General features: G+C 33.5%; 1 protein-coding gene across 1 annotated transcript in view; it reads left to right on the top strand.

Annotated features, from left to right (window-relative positions):
• NIPBL (NIPBL cohesin loading factor) overlaps positions 1 to 26,053 on the top strand; it is a 195,698-nt gene that overhangs the window by 83,703 nt on the left and 85,942 nt on the right. Inside the window, exons 5-10 of the mRNA XM_007447917.1 lie at positions 3,916 to 4,015; positions 4,533 to 4,684; positions 9,499 to 9,659; positions 10,566 to 10,662; positions 13,355 to 13,981; positions 19,847 to 21,472. Of these exons, the coding sequence (XP_007447979.1) occupies positions 3,916 to 4,015; positions 4,533 to 4,684; positions 9,499 to 9,659; positions 10,566 to 10,662; positions 13,355 to 13,981; positions 19,847 to 21,472 (2,763 nt within the window). The remainder of the gene's footprint in view (positions 1 to 3,915; positions 4,016 to 4,532; positions 4,685 to 9,498; positions 9,660 to 10,565; positions 10,663 to 13,354; positions 13,982 to 19,846; positions 21,473 to 26,053) is intronic.

Here is a 26,053-nt window from a genome sequence, read left to right as displayed (position 1 = left end):
AAAAAAAAAAAAAAAAAAAAAAGCTAGAAATGCTTAAGCTTAGTGAGGAAGCCATGTCAAAAGCCAGGATGGGCCAAAAGCTAGGCTTCTCGTCCCATATAGCCACCTAGCAAAGGAAAAGTTCTTGAAAGAAATGAAAAGTGCTATACCCCAGTGAACACTTGAATGTTAAGAAAGCTAAATAACCTTATTGCTGATATGGAGAAAGTTTTAATGGTCTGGGTAGAGGATCAAACCAGTCAGAGCATTCCCTTAAGTCAAAGCCTAATCCAGAGTAAGGCCCTAACTCTCTTCAATTCTCCGAAGGCTGAGAGAGGTGAGAAAGCTGCAGAAGAAAAATTTGAAGCTAGCAGAGATTGGTTTATGAGGTTTAAGGAAAGAAGCCATCTCCATAACGTAAAAGTACAAGGCAAAGCTGCAAGTGCTGATGTCGAAACTGCAGCAAGTTATCCAGAAGATCTAACTAAAATAAAAAATGAAGGTGGCTGTGCTAAACAAAAGATGTTCAGTGTAGACAAAACAGTCTTCTATTGGAAGAAGATGCCACCTAGGACTTTCATGGCTGGAGAGGAGAGTCAATGCCTGGCTTCAAAGCTTCAAAGGACAGGCTGGCTCTCTTGCTAGGAACTAATGCAGGTGGTGAATTTAGGTTGAAGCCAGTGCTCATTGACCATTCTGAAAATCCTAGGGCCTTTAAGAGTTATGCAAAATCAACTCTGCCTGTGCTCTATAAATGGAATAACAAACCTGGATGACAAACATATTTGTTTATAACATGGTTTATTGAATATTTTAAGCCCACTGTTGAGATCTACTTCTCAGAAAAAAAGATTTCTTTCAAATTATTACTGCTCATTGACAGCACATCTGGTCATCCAGGAGCTGTGATGGAGATGTACAACAAAACTAATGTTGTTTTCATGCCTGCTAGCACAACATCCATTCTGCAGCCCATGGATCAAGGAGTCATCTCAGCATTCGAGTCTTATTAATTTAAGAAATACATTTCATGAGACTCTAGCTTCCATAGATAGTAACTCCTCTGATGGATCTGGACAAAGCAAATTGAAAACTTTCTGAAATGTTTCACCATTCTGCATGCCATTAAGAACATTCATGATTCATGGGAAGAGGTCAAAATATCAACATTCACAAAAGTTGGAAGAAGTTGATTCCAGTTCTCGTGGATGACTTGTGAGGGGTACAAGACTCCAGTGGAGGAAGTAACTGCAGATGTGGTAGAAATAGCAAGAGAGCTAGAATTAGAAGTAAAGCCTGAAGATGTGACTTAATTGCTGAAATCTCATGATTAAAGTTTAATGGATGAGGAGTTGCTTCTTGTGGATGAGAAAAGAAAGTGGTTTCTTGAAGTGGAATCTACTTGTGGCTGAGATGTTATGAAGATTGTTAAAATGGCAACAAAGGATTTAGAATATTACATAAGCTTTAGTTGACAAAGTAGCAGCAGAGTTTGCGAGAATTGATTCCCAATTTTGAAAGAAGTTTTACTGTGGGTAAAATGGTGTCAAACGGCATTGCGTCCCACAGAGATGTCATTCATGAAAGGAAAGAGTCAATCAATGCAGCAAACTTCATTGTTAATGCAGCAAACTTCATTGTTGTGTTATTTTAAGAAAGTGCCAGAGCCACCTCAACCTTCAGCAACCACCATTCTGATCAGTCATCAGCCACCAACAGTGAGCAAGACCCTCCACCAGCAAAAAGATTACAACCTCACTGAGGGCTCAAACAATGGTTAGCACTTTTTAGCAATAAAGTATTTTTAAATTAAGGTATGTACATTGTTTTTTTAGACATAATGCTATTGTACATTTAATGGACTACAGTATAGTGTAAACATAACTTTTATATGCACTGGGAAACCACAGGAAATTCATGTAACTCCCTTTATTGCGATATTTGCTTTATTGCGGTGGTCTGGAACCGTATCTGCAATATCTCCGAGGTATGCCTGTAATAGGAAATAGGATAAGGGCATTGAGTATAGGATGACGTAAATAAATGTAAGATTGAATAAAGGAAGTCTTCTGAGGCTATTTATACTACATTTTTATAACTTATATCTCTAATAAGAAACTTTGAGTATTCACCTTTCAGTCACATATTTTGTGGTTTTTACTATATATGCTTATTTTTTAGTCTGAAACATTGTTTCATTTCTCCATATCCTACTTTGTAAAAACAAACTAGCATTTAAAAACTGATTCATTGCATGTTGTGATTTTTTTTTCTAAGCATTTTTCATTTGGCTTTAAAATTTTAAAAGGTGATTTTTGGTTGTTAAATATAAATGTGAGTCACACATTTGGAGAAAAATTAATAATGTGCAAATCACTTTGTTCTTAGTTCTTTGGATCTCTGAGAGAGTCAGAAAGGACTACTAGTATTTCATTTGCCCCTTTTATTTATAAAGCCACTGCCTCCAAACTAGTAATTCCAGCTTGTCACAGTGATGACTGTTAATTCAGGAGAAAATACTTTTTAATTCCCATCTCATGGAGTCTTGCCCCCTTTCTCTCAAAAAAAAAAAAAATTCAGCAACAGTAGTTATAGTAATTAAATTATTAAGCCATGGAATATATGATTTAGTACTGAATTTGAGTTGGAAGAGAAAATTCATAAATTGAAATTTAGACTACATAGAAAACATGCTGTTAGTGTTAGACTTTGAGGTGCTCTCATCTCATTCAGCCACTGTGGTAGAGCTAGAATCCTTTCTGTAGTTCCTGGCAAATGAACATGTAACTTGTGTTTGAATGTTTCTGGTGAAAGGCACTTTTCATAGCAGCAGCAGGAAATGAAATTTGGGGAAATAATGTGATACTTGAAACTCCCAGAAAGACTGGCTGTACATATCATAAGAAAGGTCAGAGTTAATCATAGATTTTTATCTTTGATTTTAGAGTGTCTAAATAGCTGAATTTTTCTGCATCTCCTATATAACAAAATGCCACTTATGCAACAGTTGAAGGAACAATGTCTAACTTGAAAAGAAATGTGAGAATCTGAAAGCTCTTTTCACACTTCCATTCATTAAACAAATATTCACTTAATCCTATTTTATGGCAAGAATTACTGTGGAAGAAAGAACAGGAGCATTCTGTTGTTTGTTAACAGACTTTCAGATGGTAATTTCAGTACTTCAGACTTTGGGCCCCTAAGTAAAGTACTTTTTAAAACTTAGGTCTGGGGCTTCCCTGGTGGTGCAGTGGTTGAGAGTCCGCCTGCTGATGCAGGGGACACGGATTCGTGCCCCAGTCCGGGAAGATCCCACATGCCGCGGAGCGGCTGGGCCCGTGAGCCATGGCCGCTGAGCCTGCGCGTCCAGAGCCTGTGCTCCACAACGGGAGAGGTCACAGCAGTGAGAGGCCCGCATACCGCAAAAAAAAAAAAAAACACACAACACAAAAAACTTAGGTCTGAATCACAATGAAATAGAGTTGTAAAATTAAGCTCCTAAGGTGGGAGATGTATGTAATAAAGTATTCCATGTAAGAGAAAAACCATCCAAAATCCTGTTGTAGACAGAAGTGTGTAGTATTTGGAAAGAGGTTAGATAGAGCAACTTCTGAAAGTTCTTTTCAATTCTAAGGCTAAATGATAGGACAATAAGTAAGCAAGTAAATTTAAAAACAAAAAAATTTAAAAAAAATTATCTCTCTGTCTCCGTCCCTGGATTAGTTATATGCTAAAAGGATGTTTTGGTAAAATTGGTTGTACTTGAAATTTATAGTTTCTATATTTTGCTCTTCAAAATTAACATGTTGGTCAAAAAGAAAAGAACAGAAAGAACTTCTGAATGTTTGTGAAAGAATGATTGATTTAAACCACTTAAAGAATGCTTTACCATTGGAAGAAAATAACATGTTTTTACCATTTTTATATGTTGTGTAGGAATGATGATGTCTCAGTATAAACTTTCTCAGAATTCCATGCACAGTAGTCCTGCATCTTCCAATTATCAACAAACCACTATCTCACATAGCCCCTCCAGGTAATGTATATATCATTTTATTAAGTACTGTTTTCTGTAGTAAATATGCTTGGGAATATACAGTGTATACATACATTTAGGTAATGGTGAATTACGTGTAGTTAAAAAGTTTAGATGCTTAGCCTTAAATAGTAACCCACATGAATATTTGCCTTAAAATGTTATATGTGGAAATGCTCTCATATACTAATTTAAATAAATAGTAACTTAATTTCATACAAACAAAAGAATGTGTTAAAATAACCAGCGTGTTTGAGATAAATAGGAAAATTCATTGAGTAGAATTTAGGGAGCATGTAAAATAAATGAATTACTCCAGTTTTTACAGACTGCTTAATATAACTCTTAGATTATGAATTGTGAATGATTTTTGTATGTTATTTTTCAGAATTTTTCTGTGTACATATATTTTATTTTATACAAATCAGAGTTTGGAGAATTTTATGACAGTGAAATATCAAGGAATATCATATTTATTTCATTTCCTGATATTGTTTATTTGGATTTTGGGTTTTAGCCGGTTTGTGCCACCACAGACAAGCTCTGGGAACAGATTTATGCCACAACAAAACAGCCCAGTGCCTAGTCCATATGCCCCACAAAGCCCTGCAGGATACATGCCATATTCCCATCCTTCAAGTTATACAACACATCCACAAATGCAGCAAGGTAAGAAAGTTGCTTGTTTATTTATAGGGAATGCCTCTAGTTCCCAGCAAATTCATTTTTTTCTTTTTATAAATTTTAAAACACAAATACGAAACTGTATACTTTTTTGTCAATGAACATTTCTTTTAAGCTGTGGCTTATATTATTAAAAATATGTTACATTTATTACTTGGGAAGTCATCTGGGAGATAAAAAGATCAGTGTAATTTGACTCTTTGGATTACCTTATTATATTATACAACTGAGTATATCTGGTTATGAAATTAGGAACTGCTTTATTTAATTGGGCTTCTTACAGTAGCACTAAGTCAAAGAAGAATTACGTTTTAATTAGTAAAGTATATGTTGTGTGAAAATTTTAATATCAAGTAGATACAGTACTGGTAGAGGAAAATTAATAATCTTGGATTCAGAATTTTCTGGGATTAGATTATTAGTTCTCAGTTGAAGTCAATTGTTGATAATATGATGTCTTTTTAAGATCATACTGCATTGGGCTCTATGTCATGCCTATTAAATAATGTATTTACTAGTATATTGTACTTTTTAAGAGAAATTTTGAAAAGCACAAAAGATAATATAACAGGTATCTGTGTTTTTATCCCTCATAATTAACAGCAAATTTTTAACATTCGCAGTCAGTCATTAGTTCCTGTTTGTATTGGTTTTTTATTATGCATGGATCAAAACATGCTTCATTTATAAACTTTTATCTTACAAACTTTTAACTTAGTGTCATCTATTAAAATAGCCAACTTCTGGTTTTCCAAAGCTAGATAATGAAATGGTAGGTTGAGCCTATTTTATACAGTAAGTCAAGGAAAAACTTGGAGACCAATCACACCTTTGGAATAGACACCTCCAAAATTATAGAATTTAGTGTGAGTGCTGAACAGAAGTATGCGTGTATATGGGCTCTTGATACTTGTGAAATATTACTCTTCTACTCTGGTATGCCAAAGTTATGTGAAACATTTTAAATGTAATTAATAAGAGGGAAAATATTGAAAGGACACATTTGCTTCATACGGAAATATCCACATAAATATGTGTAGAAAAAAACCATAAATTTTTACTCTAAACACTGTTGTTGTTTTATAACAAGATAAACCCAGCTTTTTCAAAAGAATACGTTGAAATCACAAAATCAAAAGAAAAATATAGTTTGAGGGCCTATTCAGTAATGAGTCATTTCCTAGAAATTCTCAGATACTTGAGAGACCAAAGATAATACAAGGGATTAGCCCCACACAGATACCAAAATTATTATAAATAAGAAAATTTAATGTGGTAAGGAACAAATAGATTGGTAAGTGGGATAGAAATGGGTCCAGAAATAAGGCAGATGTCTGTGGGAATTTAGAGTTTGTGAAAGGTAATATTTAAAAAACACTATTAAAAAAACAAAAAAACACTTTATATTATAAAAATTTTAACCATGCAGAAAAGTTGAAAGAATAGCACAGTGAAACATTTCACCAACAGGCATTCTGCCTCTCTGTCCTTAAATACATCTGCTAGGAAGTCAGTTCTCCTTTATAAACACCAAGTGTAATAATTTACCCCTAAAAAAATTAAGAACATTTCTGTAGTATCATCTGATGCCATCTACATTGTTTTCACCATTTGGCCTCAAATATGTCTTTTATAACCTTTTTTCCCCCACATATGATCTAATCTAATTTTTCACACATTGCATTTGGTTTTTACATCTCTTTTGACTCTTTTAATCTAAACAGTCCCATACCCTTTCCCCATGACAGTAATTTTTTTTTTTTTTGAGGAGTCTTTGCTACTTTTATTGTAGAATATCCCATATTCTAGACTTCAGTGTTTCCTCATTGTGTTGTTTAATTTGCTTATATACTTCCTATATTTCCTACCAACTGGAAGTTATCTTTAAAGGCTCTGTTAGTTTCTAGTTGTATATTTTTGGCAAGGGTACTAAATAAGTAATGTTGTACACTTGATATTGCATCACATCAGAGGGCATATAATGGCAAGTGGCTTCATTATTAGTGACATTTAGGTGATGACTACTCCATGTCTTCTTTTATAAGGAACATAATATTTCTTTGCAATCAGTGAGCAATCTGTCAGGTGATATTTTGAGATCATGTAACTGTCCTATTTCCTATTAATCTTTATCCTAAAGGGTTTACCATCCAATAATGATTCTCTTTTCATCAGATTTTACACTGGTCATTGGAAAATGGTGATTTTCCAATTTTGTCATTCTAAAGATGGTATTTTGAATCAGTGTGTAATAATGGATTGTTTAATAAATCATGTTGGATTGGTTGGCTAGGCATTTTGAAATTTTATTTGGATTCCTAGATCATCTAGAGCAAAAGTGTTCTAGATGGATGAACTATTTACGTTTGTATTTTAAGTCATAAAATTATAAGAAGAAGGGGCTTCCCTGGCGGTGCAGTGGTTAAGAACCTGCCTGCCAATGCAGGGGACACGGGTTCGAGCCCTGGTCCGGGAAGATCCCACATGCCGCGGAGCAGCTAAGCCTGAGTGCCACAACTACTGAGCCTGCACTCTAGAGCCCGCGAGCCACAACTACTGAGCCCGTGTGCCACAGCTACTGAGCCTGCGCTCTAGAGCCCACGCTCTGCAACAAGAGAAGCCACCGCAATGAGAAGCCCGCACACCGCAACGAAGAGTAGACCCCACTCTCTGCAGCTAGAGAAAGCCCTCACACAGCAAGGAAGACCCAATGCAGCCAAAAATAAATTAATTAATTTTAAAAGAAATTATAAGAAGAAAACATGGGGTGAATTTTGGGTACCTTAGGGTCGAGAAGGCCTTGTTTCTAAGCAGGACTGGATTCTAGAAATGGAAAAAAAACCAGATTAATTCTAAATTTCTGTGTAATAGGAGAGAACAAATAAGGACAAGTAAATTTAGGGAAAAAAACTTTTTCAATATTTATTACAAAGTGTTAATTTTAAATATAGCAAGATCTTATGCAGGTTGATAAGAATAAGACAAAAATAGACTAAAGAATTAAACAATTTACTGAAAAAGAAAAGCAAAGTGGATACGGAAAGATTTAATACATATACGAAAGTATGGTCAACCTGGCTCACAATTAAAGAGATGCAAATCAAAATTAAATTGAAATAAAATTTTATATCTATCAGATTAGTAACATTTTATAGTGTGCAGGGAAATTTGAACTTCATACAGTCTTCATAGGGACATAAATTGATACAACCATTTTAGAGAGCAGTTTGACAATACCTGTTCCAGTTTAAAATACATACCTCCTTCAGTTGTTAAAAATCTATCTCCCTGGGCTTACCTGGTGGCGCAGTGGTTGAGAGTCCACCTGCCAATGCAGGGGACACGGATTCGTGCCCCGGTCCAGGAAGATCCCACATGCCGCGGAGCAGCTGGGCCCGTGAGCCATGGCCGCTGAACCTGTGCGTCCGGAGCCTGTGCTCTGCAACGGGAGAGGCCACAACAGTGAGAGGCCCGTGTACCGCAAAATAAATCTATCTCCCTCACAAGTAGGAGTGGGGATAAAAATGCTCAGGCAGTTTTATCTCAAGTTCTAGCAAGCATTCATGGAAAAGATATTCTGTTCTTACATGGATTTAAGACTTAAGTGTGAAAAAACAAAACTATGAAACTTTTGAAAGAAAATATCAGAGAGTAATTTTTATGATTTTGTGTTAAGTAGGGAATCTGAATGTCCAATACACATGAAAGATGCTTGGCTTCATTGTTAATTAAGGAAGGAAATGCTAATTAAAGTGGCTATCAGAGACATTTCCCATCTTCAAATTGACGAAAATCATTGGCAAGGATATAGAGCAGTATGAACGCTTATCTACTACCAGTAGAGTGGACATAAATAATTTGGAAAGCTATTCGTTAATATTTAGTAAGGTTTAAAAACAGGAATATCCAGCAATTTCACTCCTAAGAAACATTTGTAAGTCATATACAAGAATACACATTACAGCATTGTTTATGATGGCAAAAATACTGAAGCAATCTAAACTACTAACAAGGGACTTCCCTGGTGGCACAGTGGTTAGGACTACACGCTCCCAGTGCCAGGGACCCAGGTTCAATCCCTGGTCCAGGAACTAGATCCCACATGCATGCCACAGCCAAGAGTTTGCATGCCACAACTAAGGAGCCAGCAAGCCTCAACTAAGGATCCCGCCTGCCACAACTAAGACCTGGCACAAACAAACAAATAAATAAATATTTTTAAAAAATAAAAAAATAAACTACTAACACAAGGATGGATAAAGTATGTACATTATGCAGCAGAATATATGTATTTATTCAAAGTAAATGAATTTAAAACTACATATATAAAAATGGATACATTTCAACACAATATTGAATTAAAAAGCAAGTTATAGAAGGATATATACAATACATATACCATTTATACAAAGTTATAATGTGCAAAACAGTGCTATGTGTTATTTAAGAATATATTCATTTATAGCAAAGGTAAAAAGGTATTCATAGGTAGAGTGAACTCTAAATTCAGTATAGTGATTACTTTTAGGGAATAAGGGGAAGGAAATACAGGAGAGGAATATGCAGATATATGGAGAGCTTCAGCCATATCTAATGTCTTATTTCTTTTCAAAAATCAATCTGAATGACTTGTGGCAAAGTGTTAAGATTTGATCAAGCTCTGGATAGTCAGCCAGCTCATTATATCAGTCTTTGTAGTTTATGTATGCTAAAATATTACTTGTGAACAATTATTATTGTCCTGTAAGAATTTTAAGTTTATTTTTATAAAGCTTTTTTAAAATTCTTATTAATTTCAGCATCGGTATCAAGTCCCATTGTTGCAGGTGGTTTGAGAAACCTACATGATAATAAAGTTTCTGGTTCGTTGTCTGGCAATTCTGCTAATCATCATGCTGATAATCCTAGACATGGCTCAAGTGACGACTACCTACACATGGTGCACAGGCTAAGTAGTGACGTATGTAATATATTAGTTGTCATTAAGGTAATAAAATAGTTCTAATATTTGTCTCATAACCTAGTATTTCAGTTCTGTAATGTGAAGGATATCTACCTTTTATTGAGGATTTTACTGGGTCTGAGAATCTAGCTGTACCTGTAGAGCAGGGTTGGTAAACTGGCCAATAGCCTGACCCATAAACTAAGACTGATTTTCACAGTTATAATAAAGAGTTTAAAAGAACAACAACAAAGAATGTTATGTGACAAACTGTATATGATCCATAAAGCCTGAAATATATACTATCTGTCCCATTACAGAAAAAGTTTGCCAACCTCTGGTCTAGAGGTTTAGGTCCTTAATGAAATATACTTCATTTTTAAATGTTTGCTCACACAAAGATGTCCTCTTAAATAATGAGCCTTTATTTATTAGTGCTTAGCTCTTTTTCCCTCTAAGACTTGTACAGAAATTTTTTCCCTGAAATTTAATGTTGCTTTAATGTTACTGAAATATTCCACATACTGGAAATCTGTCTTGTCATTGGTTTGGTGGTATTATCGCATAAGTTACATGTATTTAAGTTTAACAAAGATGACATTGGACTCTGCCCTCAAGACATTTACATTTACAGCCTGGTGGGATGTTCAGAGCTCCTTTGGTAGAAAATAGCCAACAAAAATGGAGCATACTAGTAATACCAGTTTTCTTATTCATTGCTATGCTTAGGCTGTTGATTCTTTTGGATACAATTTCAATTCTTCTAAGATATACCACGAAGAAAACAGGAAAGTGCAGAAGAATAATGCTTTTGAATACCAACACTTTACCTGTCAGTAATTTATGTCTTTTATTGGTTCTCTTTAAGATTTCTATAAAGCCTCTTCTATCATTCAAGATATAAATGTTATACTCTATTCCTAGGATGGAGATTCTTCAACAATGAGGAATGCTGCATCTTTTCCCTTGAGGTCTCCACAGCCAGTATGTTCCCCTGCTGGAAGTGATGGAACTCCAAAAGGTATCATTGTAACTAAAATTTCCTTAATTTTTCACATTTCAAGTTGAGTAAAGAATTCAGACTTCTTAATGCAGTTACCAAAAATTATTCTCTATTGTTTTTCACTTATTGTAGCAAAAAGTGAAGCTGTACTTACTGATACTGTTTTCAGATATATACAGTATCATTCTTACTAATAATCCAGTGGTCTTTTCAAACCACAATCTTTTTCATCTTTCTTAAATATTTGAAATTATTGATCAGCTTTCCCCAATCTTCACCCTCCCCCCCAAACTTATTTTGTATTGAATCCACCTATTTTCCTCATGCTTTTTTCATTGATTTTTTTTTTTCTTCATTAGCTCTTTTCTCTGCTCTATCATTTCTCAAGATTTCTATCATTAGATTTTTAATCTTCCATTGTACTTTTTTCCTTGGCTATTTTACTCAGTTTTGGTAATAGCGTTTGTTACTTTTATGAACAGGACCCCCAAATCAATGTCTTTTGCTTCCAGTCCTGTCTCCCAAGTTGTAATTTTTCATTTCCGGACAAAACTTCCTCATATCTAGCTGGTATTTCAAATTCATGTTCAAAATTGTACTCACTGTTCTTTCTGCCATTCCTGTTTCTCTTAATGCTATTCCAAATCCTGAATTATCTTTAAAGTCTTCTCTTACTTCTTAGGTAGTCATTTATCAAAATCTGGCCTGTTCTATGTTAATTACTTCACTAGCTCTCTTACACCTACTTTCATTTCTGCTTATTAAAATCGTATTAATTCTTCAAATTCTAAGTTAAACGGGTGATCTTCTATTGACCCTTCCCTGGTTTCCCCAAGCCGTTAGTTTCTATTTTTTCTAATAACTTATCCTGTACTATCTTATGGACGTGAATTTTATTTTATTTATCTTCAAATTCCCAAAGAACCTTGTGTGGTCTTCTGTGTATTATAGAGTCACAAAATTCTGAGTCCAGGTTTGAACTATTTTTTTAAAATACTTAAAACTAAGGTCTAATAATTGGAGTCATCCAAGTTTGTGGGAAGAGAATATTGTATCCACTTTAAAGAAGTAGCTTTTAATTAATTGCAGCATAGCTGATAATAAATTTTATCTATCTGTGACAAATTCTAATTATAGCCGTCTAAAACATGGACTGGTCTGCCTCATTGCAAAGATTATTTTTTTCATAGATTATGTTCCAACTCTTTGATCAGGGAATTCTTCATGAGGTGAAAGTTGAACTTTTATGAGCCATTCTAATTCTATAATTCTATGAATTTCCAGACATAGAAATAACCCAGCTTCTGAAAGAGAGAACAACTTCCAGAGTAACTCTATTTGTACTTTAGGTGTCAAAGTTAGGTACATATCTCACAAGTAATTTCAGAGTAAGAAATAATCAGAGTGCCAGGGAGGAATAACAGTGGGATAGCTGGTTGCTCTAGATAACCAGACCATTTTTCCTCTAACTGTTGAGGATGGCTAGATGAGTGAATGGATGAATGGATTGTTAGGTGGATAGATAACTTTAGATAGAAAGAGAAGAAAACTTTAGAACAGTTAACCTCACGAACACATTAGTCATCAGAAGCCTCTATTTCTGTTTGTGAGGTTGTTTTCCAACTAGTTTTGAAGGTTGAATGCATCTTCAATTAGCCGAGTTTAATTTTTAAATAAATTGTTGGAATTTAAAGTTTGTTCTAAAATATATATAATGTGACACATAAACTTTAAATAAAAAGGCAATATGACGTGTTATAATGTGTAAGATGTTATGGAAAACCCGAACGAACATTTTTTGGCCAACCATATAAAGCACTTTTAGCTTGACTGATTTTTATAATTTCCTATGGGCTTTTTAAATTTTTATAATTAATTCAAAGAAATGTATATATTATTCAGATACAATTATACTTTTATTTCTGAAGCATATTGAGGCACTTCTTCCTCATTGACAGCTTGTTAACTAGGAAAAATTTTCCCATTAGATTAGCTTTTAACACTTCCTTGTATCGTATCGTGTTTAATTTAATGGGATCTGGGCTGAAGATATTTTATTTGCTGGACCTGCATATTTTTCTAATAAAAGGAGGATTAGCAAGCTGAAGAGAGTATGTGAATAATGTTAAGTGGAGGGAGAAAGAGAAGACCACATAAAGGTATAAATTAATACTTTACCACGAATTTTTTAAGTAAGTGAAGACTTATAATTGTAATTTTCCCCACTTCCTTTTTCCTATACCATTAAGTATTCCTATGAGTGTACACCCTAGGATTAATTTTTAAAATTTTTTTGTAATTTGACACTTATTTTTACTTTGACACATTAGTTTTCCTAGATAATAAGTGAGAGAATAGAGATTATCATACCCAAAATATTTGTGTTGCATCTTTAGAAATAGTGAAGTCTTTGCCATTTTCAAGCTAAGTATTTATGTTTTTTTACGTGAAAAAATAGAAATAATACTGGTCTGGAAGATGGAAAACTCATAATTTAATTCAAACCTGGATCATCTACCAGCAAGCTAAAAGACCATGGGGGACACATCTTTAGGTTTTCTTTTCATATTCTGTAAATAAGTAGCTTGGATGAGATAATTTAACATTTTTTCTAGTGGTACTGTATTGTCACTTATTTAATATGTCTATCACATTGTCTGAAAATGTAAAACTTGCACAACTGTTCGTTCCTGTTGAATTGTTTTTCTAGGATCAAGACCACCTTTAATCCTACAGTCTCAGTCTCTACCTTGCTCATCACCTCGAGATGTTCCACCAGACATCTTGTTAGATTCTCCAGAAAGAAAACAAAAGAAGCAAAAGAAAATGAAATTAGGCAAGGATGAAAAAGACCAGAGTGAGAAAGCTGCAATGTATGATATCATTAGCTCTCCATCCAAGGACTCTACTAAACTTACATTAAGACTTTCTCGAGTAAGGTCTTCAGACATGGACCAGCAAGAGGATATGCTTTCTGGTATGGAAAATAGCAATGTTTCAGAAAATGATATTCCTTTTAATGTGCAGTACCCAGGACAGACTTCAAAAACACCCATTACTCCACAGGATGTAAACCGCCCACTAAATGCTGCTCAGTGTTTGTCGCAGCAAGAACAAACAGCATTCCTTCCAGCAAATCAAGTGCCTGTTTTACAGCAGAACACTTCAGTTGCTACAAAACAGCCCCAGACTTCTGTGGTACAGAATCAGCAACAGGTATCACAACAGGGACCTATATATGATGAAGTGGAATTGGATGCATTGGCTGAAATTGAGCGAATAGAGAGAGAATCGGCTATTGAAAGGGAGCGCTTTTCAAAAGAAGTTCAAGATAAAGGTAAAATAGTCTCATTACTACCACTTCATGCTCTCGGCAAATATTTAATTATAATGTCAAAAAAGTTTTTTAAAGTAACTCTTTTTTTTCTCATATTTTATAATTTTTAATGTTTCTCCTCAATTATGGTTTTATTACTAAAACGCTCGTCCCTCAGAAGTTAAAGTCTTAATTTCATTTTTTATCTAAAACCACTATCTGAGATACGGTAATTCTATATAACACATCTGTCACCTATTATATACCAAGTGATTTTATCTGTGCTTGTCTACTAAAATGAACATTAGCATTTCTATATTACATGTGTTTTCCACAAGTTATGTTAATAGAATTTTGCATCTTCACCTATTTTCTACCAAAACAAGGTTAACCACCATAGAATTATTTTGAATCAGTACATTTAAGAAAAGTTTGTATGTTTATTATGCAATTAGATTTTTCACTTAGTTTCTAATTCTGTCATCTCTTAATAAATGTTAATTTTTTTTAACTAAAAAAATTAGGAAAGAATTTTAATATGAAATAGCAAACTTTAAGAATCAGGGATCTTTTGTTGGTGATTATGGTTAAGCGTTCTCTTTTGTCTGACTAGTGTATTAGGATGGATTTTCAAGACACCTGTTCTATGAGTTTATGGGCTTTCTTTTTGTGCTTTATAAAAAATTATAATCAAAGCAAATTTTGTTAATTTCTTGATTTGGTGAACATTATGTATAAAATCTCTTAAATTTTTAGGGAGACTAATGAATCAGTGGTTGAAATTAGTAATTTATGAATTTGATGTCTCTACAGTAGACCAATATACATATTTGAACATTCAAACCAAAGAATACTTTAAGATTTAATTTTATAGTTAACTATTCTAGATTGATTTATAGTTCTTAGAGTTTCTATTTGGTCATTATAAAACAAAACTTCTTGATGCTGACTAGAGCTCATTTTTATCTATGATCTTGTTCATTATGTGACAGGATCATTTCTAGATAATTGTGTTCCTCTGCTGAGAAACATGCTGAAGATTCATATTATGTTTCCTGTCTATCATTTGTCTCTTTTTAATGTTACTGGAAAAACAGACTGTATTTGGTAATTGTTGTACTACAGTGTTTGCTAAGTGCGTAAATCACGGGTAGATGCAAATAAAGAGATTGCTAGAAATCTTCATTTTATTGACTAGGGAACTGGTTTTTTTTGTTTTGTTTTTAACTAGCAAATCATGGACGTTAAAGGTGAAATAAAGTGTTGCTTGCCCTTTTTCTCTTTGCTTAATAGTGTGGGATTTAGGAAATAACTCTATGGGTTCCAATATATATCTCTTCCTCTAACCTCTTATAAAAGTATATGCATGTCAAATGAAGAGAGCAATATTATTCAGCTGCTCTCGATAATATTAACCTTTCCAAAATTCCTGAGTCCTGTGACAGTTTTGCAGAAAACATATACAATTGTAATTTCTTGACCAAGAAATATTAGTTGCCTTGAGAACTGAACTTTTGCATGACGTTTTAATCTGTGTTTTGGAAAATTATATTCTTTAAAAGGAGTATAATCTTTTTTTAATCACCTGATTGTTGGTAGGAATGGAAGCAGAGGAAATGGTGAACTTTTTTTCTTACTTTTTTGAACTTTTACTGTATCATATTTGTTAAAACCAAAGTTTTTACTTTTAAAAACTGAATGGAAATAAGGATAGTAAATAATGCTAATTGCATGTTAGCAAACTTATTTTAGACTACTAACTTCTCTTTGGGAGATTAAAACAAAATCGACAAACAGCATCATACTGTTCTTCCTGACACTTGTTATGTATATTTTAATTTTAATTATCAGTTTTCTCTGTAATCTCTGATGGTGTGACTATAACAAAGATAATTGAAAAGTTGAGTGAGCAAAGTTGACTTACAATTTTGAAACAATGTAATTTGACTTACAGAGGTATCTGGTTCTATAAAGATTTAAGGGAAAAGATGAACTATCTGATTTTCAGTTTGATTTAGATGGTTTTTCCAAATTGGTTATGCTGATTTGGCCGACCTCATATTAGTGCTGTCATCTCTAAATTGCCTTCTGACAGCTTTATTTGAAAACCTTTGGAATTTTAGGTACCAACTAACATTTGTATCTTGTCATTTTATATTCAACTTCTGCATTGTATGATGAGATAGTGTTTTATATATAAGCAGTTATCTTGAGATTTTGGAAAGATTAAAAGGTTGGTACGTTGCTCTAAGTTTGTAGGTGAGGTCATAAATAAAAGTAAAGTTTTCTGAAGTGGTAGTCTTACAGTCGGCCCTTGAGAGATGAAATACTTCTTTGAAATGAATTTATCACTAGTTACCACTACATTTTAGAACTACTGTATATTGTAAAATTGATATTTACTGTATTCTAAGGTTTGGCACTGAGTACTTTTTTATAACTATTTTATTGCTGGTAGCAAGGAGCAAACAAGACTACTTGTGTGGTATACATGGTTTTACTGAGTGCTCTGCTCTAGGTTCTGAGCTTGTTTCCCATTAATTCATTTGTTAGAAATGAATGAAGCGTTCCCCTCAATAGACCATAAATCAAAAACCTGTACCTTGTAAATAGATTAGAAAGTTTGGCAAACATGGTTTTTTGATAACTATGGAATTCAGGGAAAGAGATAGAATACTCTTAGAAATATTTTACATAGGCTGTGGTATAACCTAATACACCTCTGTTCCACACACAGAAGACACTTTTCTGGCTGCTAGATATTTATGTTCCTTTGGCCTGTTCTCTCTTCTTTGGAGAGATTTATATACACTGATAGGTTAATTCTGTGCAACCTGATATTTTATAATATTCCTAAAGGACCTTCTTCTTAGTCTTTTGCTCAAACTTTTAACATCTGTAATTACATAAATTAATTTCAAAAGGCTCTTTTTCTTTGCTTCTGGGATGAGCTGTCATAGACATTAATATCTCCATGTGCTGAAAATTCCTGCTTTCTCTTGTTTAAGAGGGGGTGTCTTTGTTCATCTTTGCCTGTTTCATCTTTTCCCAAGGTCCACTTTCCATGTTAGCAAGTATAAGGAATGGTCTAGCTTCACTAATGTTTTTTATGATGTTAAAATATTCTTGCACTGTAACCCTGATTAGAAGTAAATTATTATCTATTGTCATTTGGAATAAGAGACTGGGATTTGGGACAGGAATAGAACAGTTAGTCACTTAGCCTGTACTGTGGTTTAGGGATGGGACTTTTTCATTTTTTATAATTGGCTATTGTGTGTACAGTTGTTCTGCTTTTTGCTTTAAGTGTTTTCATTTATCACTTGTAGATTTAGGCAAGTGATATAGTTTGTTTCGTACAAGCACAATTGAGTTCACAATTCCTTTAAGGGCCAGATATTATTTTCAAAATACCAGCATCAAGATGACAAGTGTTGTTGGTCTTAAAATTATATCTTTTTGTATGCATTTTCTTCAGGAACACCTGTATTTTGATAGCTAATTTTATGGTTCCCAGTGCTTTAGAGGGCTTACAGGTAATAGTGTCCCAAATATTAAAATTATTCTTCATAGAGATGGCTTTCCATCATTAGGTGAAGATTATTATATAATGAAGACTGATAACAAAAGTGAATAGACAAAAGTGGCCTGTGCAGATTCAGAGCCACTTCACAGGAATAAGTTCATGGTGGAACTGAATCAGATGAAGTGAACCAGAACCTGCGTGCTCTTAACATATCCAAGAGTCCTTGCAGCAGTAATGGAATTTTTCCAGGTTTTACAGAAGAGGTGTAGTACCTTTCAATAGTTGAAAAATTAAAACTTTGTATTTAGCAATATTTTATGCATAGTAGAGAAAATTATAAGATCTTCCCCAATCTTCATACACCACTCATGTGCAAATGCTTTTCATGTTTTTATTATAAATAATCATAGTATCTATAAAGATAACTAAATCTAACGTGATAATTTCTTTGAAATTAAATGCTTTGCTAAATTTCCATTTTAATAATGAAAGATAAATTAGAATGAGGTTAATGATCTATTAATTATTAAGTATTTTGTAATCTTTTAAAATTTAGCCTTCAAGTTATTTTAATGTTCTTCTGAAAGACAGATTGTTCATATTAATAGAAGGATGAGCCACAGATCTCTTAAGAGAGATCTTCAGATGCCTGAGATCTGTGTTATTAATAGTTCTTAAGTATGCTTAGGTTACCATTTTAATGACTTTCATGAAGCATATTTCATTGAAAAATATAAAAATCTTAGATTATACTATTTAAATTTCTAGATCCTTAAAATTTTTTTCTAAATGCTTATAAAAGTTTAAGGGATAAGTATAAGATTACAAGCATCCTGTTTTTGAGGTAATAATTATTTGGTGTGCCCATTGGCAAGATATAAAGATGATTTTGTGTGGCAGAACATTCAAAAGCAAAATTCTATAAATTAGTATCCTGAGTGCTTTTTTCTTAGGTATTGCTGCAGAAAGCTTCATATAAGTTCTTACCAGGTTAGTTTTAACTAGGGAAAACAGTTTAATGATAATATACTTTATTATTATCATCGTGTAGTTATTTTGCAAGTGGAGTATATGTGATGATAGATTTGACTTCGGAATTACTGAAAAAGCAGAATGGCTTAGTTCTTCAAATAATTACTGGCAAATATCTGAAGTAAATTTTAGTAACATTTGATTAGATTGTAAGCTGTAAGGGACTGCTACTTCTCACTTTCAAAACAAAATGATGAAACTTTGGTGTATAAAAGCATCATTACTATTAAAAACATTTTTTTCAGAACTTGGTTCCCTAATATTAAGGGGCTGTTTTTAGTGGTCATTTTGACTTTTCACCTTGTGATCTTTTCCTTAAGTGATACTGTATCACATTAATGAATAGTATAAGAGAATCTAAAGATTCTCCTGAATAATAAAAAAGATTAAAAATAACTTTTAAAACAGCCAGGCAATTCAAGTATCATTAAAGCAGGCAAAGTCTCAGGGTGCCATAATGTTATAGTTATATATCATTTATGATTCCCAAGACCTAATTGGAAATTCAGTTTATAGAAAATGACCTAGGAGCCTCTTGAGTCAAGTGGAATCATGCACAGAAATACATAGCTGTTAAAAATACCATGACATTTTATTATAGTGGTAGATTTGTGTTTGTGTGTATTTTTGTCTTTAAATTGCACATAAATACTGTAAATAATTTCTTATTAAGCCAGTATATAGACCCCTAGAACTTTATGTTGAAGAGCTGAAGCATTTTTCTTCAGTTGAAGTTGCTTAAGAAAGATAGCGTTTATCTAAAAAGTTCTTATTATATGCTTCTCATTTTTATAATTATGTTTCCTTGTCTAAAGATACTTCTAACTGTGTGTTAGCTTTTAAATTCCATTTGTGCTGTTGACACCTTGAAGAATTTGAATCCTGGATCAAAGGTTAATAACAAACTATTAAATTCTTTTTTTTTTTCTTACTCTCCTCATTTACCTATTTTCCAGTGGCATGATTTCTATTTTCTTTTGAGTTTTATTCTTTTCCATACTTCTCTTACATGTGACAAAAGCACCCTGTTTTGTATGTTGGCAGATTTGGGGCTCTTTGTAGTTTTTATTCAGTTAGCAGTTTAAATGATCTTTATACTATACTCGCTAATATTTATTGAGGTACAGCAAGCATGAATATTTCCTCAAACCTTGGTTTAAAAGTATTATGCCATTCGTGCCTACTATTTTATATATGTGTATTGACATTTGCATTCACCACATTTTTTTAAAATGTGACTTTAAAAAATAGTCAAAGTCCATATGGTTTTTAACAAGATAAGAATATATGTCTATTACTGATACTGAATATTTATCTTTGAATTTCAGATAAGCCTTTGAAAAAAAGAAAACAAGATTCTTACCCACAGGAGGCTGGGGGTGCTACAGGAGGTAATAGACCAGCTTCTCAGGAGACGGGTTCTACGGGAAATGGGTCAAGGCCAGCATTAATGGTTAGCATTGATCTTCATCAGGCAGGAAGAGTGGACTCTCAGGCCTCTGTAACTCAGGATTCAGACTCCATGAAAAAGCCTGAAGAAATCAAACAATGTAATGATGCACCTATTTCTGTTCTTCAGGAAGATATTATTGGAAATCTTAAATCTACACCAGAAAACCATCCTGAGACTCCTAAAAAAAAGTCTGATCCTGAGCTTTTAAAGAGTGAAGTGAAACAAAACGAAAGTAGATTGGCAGAGTCTAAACCAAATGAAAACAGATTGGTAGAGACAAAATCTAGTGAAAGTAAGATAGAAACTAAAATTGAGGTACAAACAGAAGAACCTAAACAGAATGAGAGCAGAATGATCGAATCCAGACAAAATGAGAGCACCACAGCCGAGCCTAAACAGAATGAAAACAGAGTGTCTGACACAAAGTTAAATGACAACAAACAAAATAATGGCAGATCAGAAACAACAAAGTCAAGACCCGAAACCCCAAAGCAAAAGGGTGAAAGCCGACCTGAAACTCCAAAACAAAAGAGTGATGGGCATCCTGAAACCCCAAAACAAAAGGGTGATGGACGGCCTGAAACTCCAAAGCAGAAAGGTGAGGGCCGACCTGAAACTCCAAAGCAAAAAACTGAAGGTCGGCCTGAAACACCAAAACATAGGCATGAAAATAGGAGGGATTCTGGAAAGCCATCAACAGAGAAAAAACCTGAAGTGTCTAAACATAAACCGGACATTAAATCTGATTCACCTCGGTTAAAATCAGAAAGAGCTGAAGCCTTAAAGCAGAGACCTGATGGGCGATCTATTTCTGAGTCACTAAGACGTGACCATGATAGTAAACAAAAGTCAGATGACAGGAGTGAATCTGAACGACATCGGGGGGATCAATCTAGAGTTCGAAGACCAGAAACATTGAGATCCTCTAGTAGAAATGAACATGGCATTAAATCTGATGGTTCAAAATCTGATAAAATAGAAAGAAAACACAGACATGAATCAGGGGACTCACGGGAAAGACCATCTTCTGGGGAGCAGAAAGCAAGACCTGACAGTCCTCGTGTTAAACAAGGAGATTCTAATAAATCAAGACCTGATAAGCCTGGTTTTAAATCACCAAATAGTAAAGATGACAAAAGGACAGAGGGTAACAAGAGTAAAGTAGACAGTAATAAAACACACCCTGACAATAAGGCAGAATTTCCAAGTTATTTGTTGGGGGGCAGGTCTGGTGCATTGAAAAATTTTGTCATTCCAAAAATCAAGAGGGATAAAGATGGCAATATTACTCAGGAGACAAAGAAAATGGAAATGAAAGGAGAGCAGAAAGACAAAGTAGAAAAAATGGGATTAGTTGAAGACCTAAATAAAGGAGCTAAGCCTGTAGTAGTCCTGCAAAAACTGTCTTTGGATGATGTTCAGAAACTTATTAAAGATAGAGAGGATAAATCAAGAAGTTCCCTTAAACCTATCAAGAATAAACCATCAAAGTCAAATAAAGGTAAGAATACTTACTCTGATGTCATCTGTGTTCTAGTGAGTTTTCTTTTAAGTTTTAGGGTTACTATGGATAAAAAAAAAAATGGAAATTTACAAAAATTGAAACACTACTGCATGGAAAGAACAATATAAAACAACAGTGAAATTATTTGCAGTAATATAGATAAAAAGTTCTCATTGAAAATTCTTTTTCTCCCACCCCTACTACTCACCGTAGTCATGATTTTTACTGTTGGTTCACAGAGAAGAGTTCCTTTTGCTGTTTAATTATCTCAGTATTTTTGAAAGTTGCTTGCTAATAACCAAGTGAATGATTCGAATGGATGACTGAAATAGATGTATTTAACAACTTTTTTAAAAGTTATTTTGACTGTAGAGAGAATCCATTCTCTATAATGAGGTAATAAATTGACTGAGTTTTAATTTCTAAAGTCTCAGTAAAGCTATGTGGTATAAAAAACTCAATATTATAAATTCTTTTAAGAATATTAAGTGTCTCTTAATATTGTTTTCTCACAGATCTGTCTCTGAGTTAATTACTGATGAATAGTTTGAATGTATATAGTTTAGAAAGTTATATAAAATGTTATTTCATCTTTTTGTGGAGGAGGTGATTAGTTATGAATGTTTTATTTTTTTAAATATGTAGTTTTACCCTTTTCTATGGAAGAGTAATAGGGGATGGTAGTTACCTCTTAAATTGGGTTAAATCATCAGTTTTAAAGGTTTTTTGGTATTTTTATTTGTTTGGGTTTGTTTTGGTTTGGTTTGGGGGTTTTTTGTGGGTTTTTTCTTCATGGTTCTGAGTTAAATTCTCTGATTATATAAATAGTATTGTTTCCAGGAGGGAAAAAAAAGTCTTAAGTGCTGAGAATACAGTGGCAGTTTGTATAGAAAATATAATTTTGTGTTCCTTTGTATACTCTTTTTTTATATATGTATATATAAAATTTAATGATGCTGTGTGGTAAGACCTGTTTAGCCCGTGCAATATAAATAGATTGGGATATAGTTTTTAAGGCAACAGAGGTGATAGTTTATTTGACTTTTAAATTCACATTCTGTGAAAGAAGTTCATTAAGAACTTAGATTTATACTTATTAACAAATACATGAAACTCTAGAGTTGTGATGTCCAATATGACAGTCACTAGCCTCTTTAGGCTATTAAGTTTAAACTATATACAATTTAAAATTTATATTTTCAGTAGCAACATGTGACAAGTGTTTACCTTATTAACGCAGAGAGAGAACATTTGCATCATCACAGAAAGTTGTGTAACTGCACTTAATGTATTAGGAGATACAGAAGGTGTATTGGTTATTAGTTTTGTAAAATGCCGTTGTACCTTCTCTATCAACAAAAGCTCGTTGAAAACATAGTATTACTACTAAGAACTGTATTCGAATAAATAACGTGTCACGACTAATCTGTTTTTATTCTTGTCTTCTCAAACGTTTACTTTCTCACTGTTAATTTATTTGGTTTTGTCTTTCAAAAATGAAAAAAGATTGCCTCTGAATCACTAATATTTGTACTATTTTAGTGAAGCTTTCAGATTTTAAATTATGGCTGTCAGATCTATAAAAATTAAGATTTTACCTTTAATTAATAGTCTTTAGTATTTAACTTGAATGCATCTTTTCAGAATCATTTAGGTAAAAGAGCTTGTTAGAATGTAGTGGCTTGCACTAGAATTGTTGTCTTTTGGATAAAGATTGTCTTTATTAATTTTCACTGAAAGTTTGGAAGTAGCTTATATATATAAACTAAAGAGTATAAGTTATACAACTGTAGAAGAGTCAGATGGAAAGATGGAAAGTGGTACCCTCTTGTCCCCTTGATCTAGACCATCTTTTTCTCCCCTGCCCTCTGTCAGCTTATTTATGCCAGCCTTGCTTTTCTAAGCTCTATTCTAACAAAGAATCCTTATAGCTGAATATCAAGAAATGAATATAGCTCCTAATTAGTAACTGCTGTATTATTTCTTCTGTTTTTTTCCACATGTAATTTCATTGCTTGTGAATACAAAGTTTTTAGTACTAATCCAGTGTTTTCCCTAAGTATACCTTTTAACACAAATGTATATACTTGATATGTTGATGTTAGTGAGTAACTAATCTGGGTGTGTCTGCCTGTTAGAGTATGGTGTTTGTGTGTATGCATGTGCGTGTATGTATATACACACATATATATCAATATATATGCAACTATATTAAGTGAACCTTTTCATCAATGCTTAGGTTCATTTCAGGATCCCATGTAGATATCTTTTTGGCTTTATTTATACCACAGAATTAATATCTGCTTTTCAGCAATGTGCTAATTTTGGTTTTATTTTAGATCTCTGCTACTAAGTTAACAATAGCAGAGGTATATAATTGTGGACTTTTTAAATTACATGCATAGGAAGGCCAGTTGTGGATTACTGACCCTTTGTAGTACACATTACTTGGTATTTTCTTCGGAGAGTCACAGAAAATCGCATATTCTGACATATTGGTGTTTTCTAAGTAAAAACTGAATATTGCTGGGATACTTTTTTGTTGATCCTTAGGGCCAGAATTCTTGGTAGGTTTTCCTTTCTTGGAAGAGCCATAAAATTTCATCTGATACCCATATTTAAAATAGCCATCCTTTAGGGTAATTTTAAATTCCTTGAATATGCTTTAAGCTGGTAAATTTTGAATGGTAGGGGTATAGGTTTATGACTCCCAGTATAGGTTACTTATTTTTGTCTGTTGTGTGAACTTATTAAATGTAAAGTGACATTGTTACATTTAATTGTATTTCTGTGGGGATCTGTGTACGCCCTAGTACCTAGCATAATACCTAGCACATAAAAAGAGCATATTGGGCTTCCCTGGTGGCTCAGTGGTTGAGAGTCTGCCTGCCGATGCAGGGGACATGGGTTCGTGCCCCAGTCCGGGAAGATCCCACATGCTGCGGAGTGGCTGGGCCCATGAGCCATGGCCGCTGAGCCTGGGCGTCCGGAGCCTGTGCTCCGCAACGGGAGAGGCCACGACAGTGAGAGGCCCGCATACCGCAAAAAAAAAAAGAGCATACTAAATGCCTGTTGAATGAATAGATGTATTGCTACCATGTTAGAAGAGGCTTCTGTGTGCAGATTAAAATTGTATATTTATCTTTTATGTTCCCACCTGTAGATCCTAGCTCAAAAGCTACATAATTTTCAGCTGTTCCCTGAACTTTGTAATACCTCTTTCCACCCTGTCAACTACTAGTTTTTGTTAAGCTCCAAAGGAGACCTACTCATATTCATGTCTGTTTAATTTATTCTTTACCTTTATTTTGCTCTATAGCTGTTACAAGATTGGCTCAGAATCCGTTCTGTTCTGATTTCCTGGGGCTGTTATCTTCCCAGTCTTTTTACCATCACCTTGTTTCTTCCTTGCCAAGGGGAGATGGGAGTGGAGAACCAACATAACCTTTGTAAAAACTTTAAATTAAAAAAAATATCTTCTATCTATTAAAATATACTTCAAGCAGTATATTAAATGCAAAAATAATGTCTTTATGGTTAAAATATTTTTGCTTAAAATATTATCCTAATATACCCTAATGTACAGTATGTCTCCAAATTAAAATATAAATTTATACCATCTTTAAGTCTGGGCATGATCATTAACTAATTTGCAGTATGTGTTGCTAACAGTGTATTATTTGTAATTACACACCATAACAATTTGATTTCGGTTTTTTACAGTTCCTGAGTGTCTCAAAATACCTAAGCTTTATATCCAAGGAAATCACTTTTTCTTCTTCCTCCCCTTACTTACTTCTTAATAGTGTATTGTTTTCCATCATTTGCACTTACTGCTTTCAAGAATATAACATACCATCTGTTATTTGAGATCATGGCCTTTAAACTAAAAAGTTATCTAACAGCTCTAATAGTCAATAGTGTTTAAAATATAGTGCTCATTTGATTAGTTAATGATTGCAGTCATTATTAGAGGCAGTTATTTCACCTCAGTTACTACTGTAGGAAAATGTTGATCACTAAAATTAGTTTTTGCCTTTTATGTAGCATTCATATTTTATGTAGCATTGGATTGCGTTTAGGACTCTAGGCTTCATAAGTCTGAGAGAAAGTACTGTTTCTGAGAGTGAATTTTTGGCATAGTTTATGAATTCCTAAATTGAGAAATCCTCAGTAAAGTAGTTATGATTATAATATTCAAAATCCTTAATTATGCTACAGTAGAAATTTACTTTGGCTCATTTGAACAATATATAAAATACTTTTCTAAAAAAATAAAACTTTTAGTTTTAGTTTCCATAAAGACTTTATCATTAGTTATATCTTCAGGAAGTTTTTGGAGAGTATTTATTACAGAAGTTGACATAATACACACTTGACTGTTGTGATTTTAGAGCAATACTTTGAAAAATTTTGTTCATGATTTCTATTTATAGAATTTCTCTGGTTCAAATATTACTTAGTAGATAATTGATATAAATATTGATTTAAAGAGATTCATTAAGTAGAATTTTTTCATAAAAATTAAATGTATTAAAGTTTGCTAGCAGTGTTCTCTTTCCTTCCCATTCATTATCT

Source organism: Lipotes vexillifer, unplaced genomic scaffold (assembly GCF_000442215.2).
Source record: "Lipotes vexillifer unplaced genomic scaffold, Lipotes_vexillifer_v1.1 scaffold1706, whole genome shotgun sequence".
NCBI classification, from domain to species: domain Eukaryota; kingdom Metazoa; phylum Chordata; class Mammalia; order Artiodactyla; family Lipotidae; genus Lipotes; species Lipotes vexillifer.
The sequence above is the reverse complement of the archived record's forward strand: the minus strand, read 5'-3'. Positions and strand labels throughout refer to the sequence as shown.